Here is an 11,192-nt window from a genome sequence, read left to right as displayed (position 1 = left end):
AAAAAAGAGGTACATGGAACTCGCTTTATACCAGGTCCATTCAGTGGCAAACAAAAATTTCTACAAATTCTGTTAAGCAAGTTTCCTTCCTAAGTTTCTTCACTTTTTACTTCAGTACTTCTCAAAGAGAAATCTAAAAACATAGATGAGAATAATCTTTCAAGACTCCAGATAGGATCTGGGTGTGGTAGTACATACTTCTAATTTTAGCTATTCTGAAACAGGAGAATCACAACAGGTTCAAAACCAGCCTGGGAAATTTAACGAGACCTCATCTCAAAATAGAAAATAAAAAAGGAACTAAGCCAGGAATATAGTTCAGTGCATTAAGTGTCTGCCTGGCAAGCACAAAGTCCTGAGTTCAATATCCAATAAATAAATAAATTAAATAAATAGCTGACTTTGTGGCACATGCCTATAATCCCAGCATTCTGAGAGGTTGAGACAGGCAAGTCTGAGCCCAACCTGGGCAATTCAGTGCGATTCTGCAATAAATAAATAAATAAATAAATAAATAAATAAATAAATAAATGGCTGGGGCTCTAACTCAGTGAGTCCTGGATTCACTGCCAAGGACTGAAAAACAAACGTATAAATAAGTTTCATTTTAGCCAAAAGGCTGAGAAACTAAGAAAAAAAAAAAAAAAAAGCTAGGGGATGTGGTTTAGTGATAGAGCACTGGCCTAGCAGGCAGAAGGCCTGAGACAAACTGCCAATACCAAACAAACACAAACAAAACAATAAAATTTTATTTATTTATATTTTTGTGTGTGTGTGGCCAGCTCAGACCACCAGGGGGCGGGGCTGGTTGGCATGTGGTGCGGGGGATTGAACCGCGGTCCCTGTGCTTTGCTTAGCTTAGCTTGTTCTGAGTAGGTGCTTTAGACCACTGAGCCATCTCACCAGCCCCACAAACAAAAAAATAAAACAAACAAACAAAAAAAAAACCAAATGGGATCTATGCACCCCTATCAAGCCTAGAAGATTCCAGGAATATGTGTTCCCAAGAAGTATTCAAGCACATTCTGAAGCTCATAATGCTGCCTGAATTTAGAAAGCTTTTTGTTCTAGGGGTTTTTGGCCTTTGGCAGATAAGTAATGACTATCATATATTTATCTGCTTCCCAGAGGCCAGAGAATAAATGTGAATGAAGAAGCTACCTGTTTCCAAAGTAATAAGACCAATCAGGACTCTCGAGCAGTGACTGGGATTACAGATGAGGACAGCAAACATTTCCCAGGAGGTCTGAGAATTTGTTGCCAGGAAGAAAAGTGGTCCAGGGATACCCTCCCTTGGCTTAGGAGGGAGTCATCCAGGAAACAAGCTGTTTAACCCCTGAACATCCACTACTCTTGGTGCATTCACCAAGCATTACAAGGGAATACAAGGGCATCAAGAGACATGGTCATGGTCTCAAGGCAACAAAGAAAGCATCATGAATACTGTTTGTGTTGTATAAATACAAACACATGAAACATCTTGCTCACAGACACAAATAACTCTCACTACAGACCCACAAATCATGAAACTAAGGCACAGCAGTCCCCTCCACATACCTGCAGCACACTTACCTCTGTGAGTGCATGCAGCTGTCCTTGATGTACACACACACCCATGAACCTGAAAAACAAAACAGATTTTTAAACAAAATGAAAAGGATGTGAATATAAATTCCATACAGAGAAACTAGCTGAGTTACCAGGTACTAAAAACAATCCAATACCTGTGAAGCCACACGTTCCCGTTTGATTAACTTGATTAAGATGCCACAATGATAAATTTCTAAAATTAATGGTGGGAGCTGGCAGTGCAGAGACGGAAAGGAAGGGACACTACTCTATGGCAGCAGCTTCTACTAGTAAGCCCTTGGGGCACTCACCCCTGTGCTCTAGCAATCATTGTCAATGACAAAGTGATGATTGAAGTTATAATTGTATTAAATTAATGCTAATAATTTGGATATTTTATTTTATTTTTGGCTGCTCAGGTAACTTTAGCCCTTAACCAGGTATATGGCTTTTTGTTTGTTTGTTTTCCTTCTGGGTACAGCTGTAAAATATTTGGATATAGCAAATGTGTTATTCTTGCAGCCTTGATATTCAGGGTGGATTGTAAAATATAAATTTTTGTGAGATTTCAAAGATTAAGGTTATTTTGATAACATTATTTACAGATTTTAAAAGATGTGGTTATCACAAGTCTGTTGAGGGGGAAAAACTACTGCATAAAATAACTAATTCGGAATAAATATCTTGCATCAGTTTGGATTGTCCTGTGTTAAAAAAAAAAAAAAAAAATACTGTGAAACATCTGGTTGCACCAATATGTAGTAGCAAAACCAGTGGTGGAAAGGGAGCTTAGTAAGCTTTAAAAATGGTATAATGGGGCTGGGGAGATGGCTCAGTAGAATAAATGCTTGCCTGGCAAGTGTAAGGGTCTGAGTTCAAATTCCTGGCTCTGCAAAAAAAAAAAAAAAAAAAAAAAAAGGTATGATGACATGGTAACACACATCTGTAATCCCAGCACTTGGGAGGCTGAAAACAGGAAAATCACTACGAGTCTGATCTCTGTAGTGAGACTCTGTACAGACACTCTACTAAATACAAAAATTAAAATAAAATAAAATAAAAAATAAAAATGGGCCAGAGATATAATTTGGTGGCCTAAGCACCTGCCCAGCAAGTGCTAGGACCTGGGTTCAATCTCTGTACAACATGCCATGCTGGAAACCAGGTGTGGTGGCACACACCTGTAATCTCAGCACTGGGGAGGCTGACACAGGAGGATCACTATGAGTCCAAGCTGTGTAACAAGACTCTTTACCAAATAAATAAATAAATATTTTTAAATGGTATAATGGAAAAAGCACTAAACTGGAAAAAAAACTTGATGATTGTTTCAGCTCTACCACTAGCTGATTACATGCAGAAAGAATGAATGAATGAATGAATGAATGAATGAATGAATGAATGAATGAATGTGTGACTTCAAGGCCAGACTGAACTATGTAGCAAGATTCGGTCTCAAAATAAATAAAAAAATAAATAAATAGACTCAAAAATATTTTCTGGGTGATCTGGAAAAAGCAAGTAGGTTAGCATATTCAATCTGCATTTTGTTGTTGTTGTTGTTGTTGTTATCTTATTTGGAGACAGGGTCTCGTTATGTAGTTCAAGTTGGCCTCAAATTCCCAATGATTCTGCTGCCTCAGCCTCCCAAGTGTAGGGATTACAGGCATGTGCTACCATACCTAGTCTATCCAATCTGAAGTTCTATCTATATTTTATAAACAAAGAATTGGAAGCAATAAACACATTTAGTGAATAATAAAAGGTTAACATCCAGGAGGACATGGTGCCACATGCCTATAATCTCAGCACCTGTGAGGTTAAGGTTGGAGGATTGCTGCAAGTTCAAGGCCGGCCTGGACTATATAACAAGACTCTGTCTCAAAAAAAAAAAAAACAGGGCCGGGGAGAGATAGCTCAGCAGTCTAAGTGCTTGCCTGGCAAGCGCAAGGACCTGGATGTAAGGACCCAGGTTTGATCCCCAGTACCACATGCCATGCCAGAAGTTGGGTGTGGTGGCACATTCCTGTAATCCCAGTGCTGAGGAGGCTAAAACTGGAGGATCACTCTGAGTCCGAGCTGCATAGCAAGGCCCTGTAACAAATACATAAATTTTAAAAAATAAAATAAAAATATAACAAAAAGACTAACGTCTTTAACTCACAAAGAACTCTTCTAAATATATAATAAAAAAGATAACCCAACAGAAAAATAAGCAAAAGTAATACACACGGGTTACAGAAAAATAAACATAAATGGTTAATAAAATGTTACAATGTGTGGGGTTTGGTGGCACACACCTACAGTCCCAGCGCTTGAGAGGCTTAGGCAGGAGAATCATTGTGAGGTCAAGCCTGCTTGGGCTATATAGAAAGACAGTCTCAAAAAATAAATAAGCTAGGTATAATGGTGCATGCCTATAATCCCAGCATTAGGGAGGAAAAAGCAGGAAGATCATTGCAACTTCAAGGCCAGTCTAGGTTCATAGTGAGTAATGGTACTGTACAGGAAGAAAGGTTGACTTTCATTTGTTTAGTTTACATATGTCTATTATCACTGAAGTTTTTTCTTTCTTTTTTTTGTATTTTAAGGAAGGTCTACAGGGTGTTCAGGGTCTCACAACTAGATCAGACTCATAGTGATCCCCTGTTTACAGCTTCCCAAGATCTGGGATTACAAACACGTGCCACCACGTCCAGTCTCAATTGCCATCTCAGTGAGCCCCAGGGGTGGGGCCAGCACAGCAGACCCAGGGATCAAACCCCCAGCCCCTGCGCTTGCTTGTAGGTGCTTTAATCCGCTGATCTATTTGGCCAGCCCTTGAAAGTTTTTTTCTTTTTTTTTTTTTAACCAACAGGCTATATTTATATATAAATTTTAAACCAGTCATAGTGGTGCACAGCCCTAATCCCAGCACTAAGCATGCTGAAGCAGGCGGATTTCTGTGAGTACGAAGCCAGCCTGGCGAGGCATGATCCATGGCTAACCCCTCTGTGCCACATTCCTCAAACCTGACAGACAGGGTGCAAGCTCAGCAAACGACTGAAACACAAAGGAGCTGAGTAGGGAGCCATGTGTCAGCTATAAGATTGCAACAGAGTTTGTAAGACAAGCTGCTTCCACATTTTAACTAATAAGGAAATATTAGAATTTCAGTGGGTTTATCCCAAAGCTTAGTGGAAACTTGAAAGAAAAGAAGCTGAGGAAAGATCCACACAATACTGACAACAAGGTGTGGGCTCTAGTAACTGGCTGAAACTCACTAGCTTGGGATGAGTTAGGAAACGACACAGGAGAAGAGTCAAGAGCTCTGACATTAGAGGGTATGCGTTCAAGTTCCGCTTCCACTTTTCATTACTCTGGTCAAAGGGAATGTCTGTAACATAAGATTATTAGAAAGACTGAATGAAACAACAAATGTGCATGAGACAAACATCAGCACACAGGAAATATTTTTTTAAAATGTAAGTAATTATCACAATTAGAATTTAGGAGTGAACCACCTAAGAATTAAAGTTGGGCCCAGTTAGCTGGGAAGAAGCTGATTTCTATGGATCCATTCTTGTCACTATTCTGCAACCCTTGTCTGTACGAACTCACATTCCTTTGTATGTTTTTTTTTTTTTCTTTTTCTTTTTTGATACCAGGGATTGAACTCGGGACCTTGCAATTGCTGGGCAGATGCTTAGTCCACTAAGCTATCTCCCCAGCCCTACACCTTTGTAAAGGTAGGACATCTGACTCCTCATCAGTCAGTTTAACTGTGAAGCTCACCACCTAGAGCTGGGTGTGGTGGTGCACGCTTGAGTCTCGGCTGCTAGGAAGGCGGGCAGGAGGATCACAAGTGTCAAGCCACCCTGGCCAATTCAGTGAGACCCTGCCTCAAAATAAAGAAGACTATGGATGCAGCTCAGTGGTACAGTGTTCACCTAGCACGTACAAGGCCCTATGTTCAATCAGAGAGGCAAAGAAGAAAAAAGAAAAGAAAGAGAAGGGGAGAGAACAAGAAACAAAATAAAGCTCATCACCTAATATGGAAGAGAGTGAATCAAGGGAATGTGGAGCTGGGAAAAGTCTAATAAACAATGAATGCAAGCCACACAGAGTGCTGACAGGCTGCATCTGGGATGCAGAAGCTATCTCTGGCAGGCAAGACACAGTGTCTAGGAGCTACACAGAGCACTATGAGTTTCAGATAACACCAAAACCCTAGCTAGATAAAAGAAAGAAAACTGTACCCTGGGGTAGTAGCACATGCCTGCAATCCCAATGCCCTGGGAGGATGAGGCAGGAGGAACACAAATTCAAACCAAGTCTAGGAAACTTGGGACTTCGTGAGACTGCAAAATTTAAAAATGGAGCCAGCCTGATAGCTCAGTGGCCTAAAGTGCTTGCTTAGACAGAGCACAGCGGCCAGGGTTCAATCCCCAGCATGCATGCCGGCCTCACCTGCAGAGCATGCTGAGAAGGCCATGGAGACTGGGCGTGGTACACACCTGTAATCCCAGCACTTGGGAGACTGAAAACAGGAGAATCACTACAAGTCTGATCTACATAGTGAGACCCTGTAGACCCCATCCTAAATACAGAAAAAAGAAAAAAAAAAATTTTAAATGAGTTGGGATGCAGCTCAGTGGGAAGGCTCTGAGTTTAATCTCTAGTATAAGAGGGGCGGGGGAAGAGTAGCTGTTGCTGCACTGGAACAAAGGAAATCCAGACAAGATGAATGGGAAATCAATCTGGAAGGACTACATTTGTGTTGGTATGTTTGAAATAGATCCAAGCATCTTCTTAAACATTTATTTACATAATTATAAGTCATTATGCCATTTATTTATCAAATAAGTATTTACTGAGTGGCTGCTATGTATATAGAAGGCATTAGGACAAGAACATACATTAAAAAAAATTCCCTGTTTTCACAAACTTTTATTCTAGGATCATTCTGTTGGAAGGTGACTGTAATAAAAAGATGTTTGTTATTACACAGAATTCTGTGTAGTCAAATTGTATACAGAAACTGCTGTTTCTAGTCAGCCTTTTGAAGGAAGAATCCTTCTGCCAGGCATGGTAGCATGCATCTGTAATCCCAGCACTTGGGAGGCTGAGCTGCATAGGAAGACCTTGTCTCAAAAAGTACTTCTCTCTAGGAATAATTCTATTCTCATTGTCTCACCATAGCAATAGGAGTTAAGAGACTGGGCGTGGTGGTACACGCCTGTAATCCCAGCTCTTGGAGACTGTAAACAGTCAGGTCACTATGAGTCCGATCTATACTCTGGTTTCTCTTCAGATCATATAAATATTTCACCTTTTACCAGAAGTCCAATCTAATAACGAGACCTTGAATACCCTCTAGACCTTTCCTTAAAATACAAAAGAGTTAAATATGGTAAGCCACATTTGGTTCACCATTAAAGTTTCCAAAGTAGTATAGGCACTAGTGGGGGCTGGATAACTGTTTTTAAAAATTAGAAATTAAGTTGGGCTAACACATAGCTATGGTGCTGTGCGTTGCCCTGCTGGTGTAACAGCAGCACCATGGAGCAGCTGTGACAGATTCAGTGCTTCCTGTAATGCCCTTCACCAAACAAGTTTGCTGGAGTTATAGGGATCTTTCCATTTCCACCTACGAGACATTAAGCAAATCACCTAATTTTCAAGTCTTAATTTCCTCATGTACAAAAATGGACATAAAAGGACTAACTTAAAGGATTCTAGAAGCTGGGCTTACGGGTACACACTCTGGGAGGCTGAGACAGGAGGATCACAACGTGGAGGCCAAACTGGGCAATTTAGGGATTTAGGGAGAGCCTGTCTCAAAATTTAAAACAAAATAAAAAGGAAGAGTGTAAGGATTAAACCAAATATTTCAAGTACAGTGGCTAAGAATTTCTAGTGCATGCTCAAAGACTAGATAATGGTTTTAGTTTATTAATTATTAATAATCCTATCATGGTTACATTTTTTAAAAAAATTTTTTTTGGTGGAACTGGGGATTGAACTCACGCCCTTGTGCTTGCCAGGCAAGTGCTTATTCTACTGAGCTATCTCCCCAGCCCACAGTTACGTTTTCAAAATGCAAAATACATCACTATTTCCTTCTTCATAACCTGCTGCCTTCTGCTTATTGAATACTGTCAAAATTCCTTAGCACAGAAGATAAAAGTCCATGAGGAACTGGGTGTGGAGGTACACACCTGTGATCCTAGCAACCAGGAGGCTGAGGCAGAAGATCACTGTAAGGGTGAGGCCAGCCTAGGCTACACGGTGAGCTTGAGGCCAGCCTGCATTACATAGTGAGACCCTGTCTCAAAGCACACACAAAAAAACATGATGTGCTCTAGCTTCTCTCCAAAATGTCATGCTTCCCTATGGACATTATGCTGTATCCTTTTCTCCCCTCTGGCTCCACCCTTGTAGCCTACAAGCACAATTTAATTTCCTCCCTTTTAAAAGACGCTTTCTGGCTCTCATGGCTGTCCTCACAGCAGCCCAGCCTGTGTCCTCCAGGGTTTCCTTGCATCTTGCTTTTTCCTCTTTCACTTGGCCCAAGCTCACTCTGCACAGCCAGTTTCTCCTTCACTATTCACTTTTACTTTTTCAAATAAACTTTGCCACTGCTTTTTAAAAATATCCTTCCTCTGCCTGCTCCCTTATACATTACCCTAATTCAATCTTCATCTGTAACCAAACTTTGAGCTGCATTCTCTGTCTATAGTTCTTCAACTTTCATTGATTTCTATCTGCCTTTAGACCACATCAGTTTTTTGTAACTTTCACTGCAGAAAGTTTATTACAATCTGCTCTACAAGCTGTTGGCTACAGAAAAAGCTTTTGTTGCAGATCACATAGCTCCACATCCAAATTCCTTAGCATGTTACTCAGCATGTGATTAGAAATAATAATCACCAAATAAGCTTTTACAAGGTAAGCTTGTTTAATGGAAAAGAACATTCAGAAGCAGGTACAAGACTGGAAAGCCAAAAGGCACTATTTGATTTTATTTAATCAAATATTTATAAAGAAGCCAAGCAGTAGGGTTCTATTACAAAAACAATGACTATCTTTCAGTTAAGTTTTATTTTGTTTGTTTTTGGTACTGAGGACCAAACCCAGGGCTTCCAGCTCGCTAGGCAAGCATTCTATCGCTGAGCTGAATCTGCAGCCCCAACAATGGCTGTATTTCAAGGTGTGGGTCTTCTAGAAGCTGAACTCTGATTGGCCAGGACAACATCGTCGTGAGCACAGATAGCACATCTGTGCAGGCTGGCTTCATACAGCAATTTTCGGTTGGCCTTCTTCCCCGTCCCACTGGCATCCCAATATCACAGCTGTGTCACATACTACTTTTTTTCCTTTCTACACACTCTGCTTCTATGTACAGCTTTTCCGCCTGAGCTCTCCCACCTTACTCCTTACACAAACAACTACCACCATGCCCAAAATCATGTCAAAGAGCTGGTGACCTCAGCAGGCATGAGCTTTGTACTGGCAGAAGCGCTTGAGAAAGGTTAATGCCAACTGCTATGAATAGAATGTATTTTAAAGGGGAAATATTACTCATCCTTGATAAAGAATTGATATGTGAAAAAAAATTTTAAAAAAAGAATTGAAAAAAACAAGAATTGATATGTGTCTAAAAAAGCCAAATAATACAACAGCAAATCTTCAATTGCTACTGCTAATTATATTAAAATCTAAGTTGTAGATGAATCCTCAAATATTTTTTAAAACAAGACAAGACCTAAAGTATTATACCTGTATTCTCTTCGTTTTCTTTTTGCAGTTACCAGGAATTGGACTCAGGACCTCGCACTTGCCAGGCAGACACTGCACCACTGAGTACATCCTTGGCCCATATACCTTTATTCTGAATAATTTTGTTCTCTAACCACATCTCCAAAGTTAGCTAGAATTCAGGGGGAAAATATGCTTTTCTTTCTGTTTTGTTTTTTTGAGACTGGGTCTTGCTATGTAGGTCAGGCTGCCCTTGAACATACTATGTAGCCCAGACTATTCTTGAACTCATAGTGACTCTCCTGCCACAGCCTCCAAGTGCTGGGATTACAGGCGTGCGTCACCCAGCTAAGGCTCTTTCTAATCTAGACAAAAGACAGTTCATCACTGCTCTAAAATAAACCCAACAGGAAACTTTCAACTCAGGCACTGCTGGTAAATTCAACTTTGATCAGATACTTCCTTTGCCTCAGTCTTTCTTGTAGCATGATTACTATTCCCTGCCAATTGTCATTCTTTTGTAAATGTTTTATTTTATTAGTCCATGTTAGCAGTACATGAAATTTGCATCCATTTTAGGGAGTAAGTACATGTTCCAGATACATCTTGTGGGTTTTTTTTTTTTTTTTTTTTTGCCGTTTTGAGACAATTTCACTATGTACTTCAGGCTGGCCTTGAACTCACTTTGTAACTCAGTTGGGCCTCCAATACACAGGGATCCTCCTGCCTCATCTTCCTGAGTGCTGAGATTACAGGTTGTTTTTTATTCCCCTTTCTCATCCACCTCCCTCCCTCCATCTCTGGATTTCTCTTCCCCATTATCAATTAGTAATAATTGTGTTTCAGGTAAACCTGGCTACAACGCTACCACTGCACAAACCTCCCATTTTCATTATTATTGTTACTATTTCTTTTTTAGTTCATGTTTGCAAGACATAATGTTCACATTCATTGCGGGTGTCTGGCCCACGTACATGACACATCTTCCACCTTTTACATCCCCTTCCCTTGCCCTCCCCTTCACCCTTGGGCTCTTGGACCCGTTCTCATTTATTCTTTTCCAACTTTTGTATGTTCTAAAGCTGGTTCCATTGCCTAAAATGCTTCTCTCCTTATTCCTATGTAGTTAAATTCTACCCATCCTTTTTTCTTTTCTTTTTTTCTTTGAGACAGGGTCTCACTATGTAGCACAGGCTGGCCTCGAACTTGTAGTGAGCCTCCGGCCTTAGCCCATCAAATGCTGGGATTTTAGGTGTGCCCCACCATTCCTAGGGCTACCCATTGTTAGTGTCTGGTTCAAATACTTTCTTCCCTCAAAAAAAATTTGGTTCCCTCCAAATGATTTCTGAATTTACATGCCCATGAACTGTCAGGGCGCCATCTACCCCGCTCATCAACCTTCCCCACCTTTACTAGGGTGAGCCACGCCGCATGCTTCTCCACAAGGCCACTGCTCCCTGACATCTGATGGTAACCACCACACAAGTACCTGCCAGGTGCTTAAAGCAATCATAATCTCTCAAAAACTGTTGAGTATCTAATACGTGTCAGGCACTGGTGATTGTGCTATAGGCACTGGCAATGATGACAACTATGATGCTGAGGATGACAGCTAACACTTTTAAAAAAAAAAAAAATTCTGCTTGGCTGGAGAGATAGCTCAGCCCCTAAGCATCTGTCTGGCAAGCACTAGGGTCCGGGTTTGATCCCTGGTACCTCATGCAGTGCTGGCCCCAGAATACTGGGCATGCCATGCTGGCCACTAAACTGGGCACAGTGGCACACACCTGTAATCCCAGAGCTGGGGAGGCTGAGACAGGAGGATCACTATGAGTCTGAGCTGTGTAGTGAGACCCTGTACCAAATAAATAAATAAATAAATA

General features: G+C 40.8%; 1 protein-coding gene across 3 annotated transcripts in view; it reads right to left on the bottom strand.

Annotated features, from left to right (window-relative positions):
• The window catches only part of Tesk2 (testis-specific kinase 2), a 165,249-nt gene that overhangs the window by 58,044 nt on the left and 96,013 nt on the right, over positions 1–11,192 (bottom strand). For all 3 annotated transcript variants that reach the window (XM_023724157.1, XM_004639191.2, XM_023724156.1), the window contains exon 4: positions 1,573–1,621. In XM_023724157.1, coding sequence (XP_023579925.1) covers positions 1,573–1,621 — 49 coding nt within the window. The remainder of the gene's footprint in view (positions 1–1,572; positions 1,622–11,192) is intronic.

This window comes from Octodon degus, unplaced genomic scaffold, assembly GCF_000260255.1.
Source record: "Octodon degus isolate 3935 unplaced genomic scaffold, OctDeg1.0 scaffold00107, whole genome shotgun sequence".
Classification (NCBI taxonomy): Eukaryota; Metazoa; Chordata; class Mammalia; order Rodentia; family Octodontidae; genus Octodon; species Octodon degus.
The sequence above is the reverse complement of the archived record's forward strand: the minus strand, read 5'-3'. Positions and strand labels throughout refer to the sequence as shown.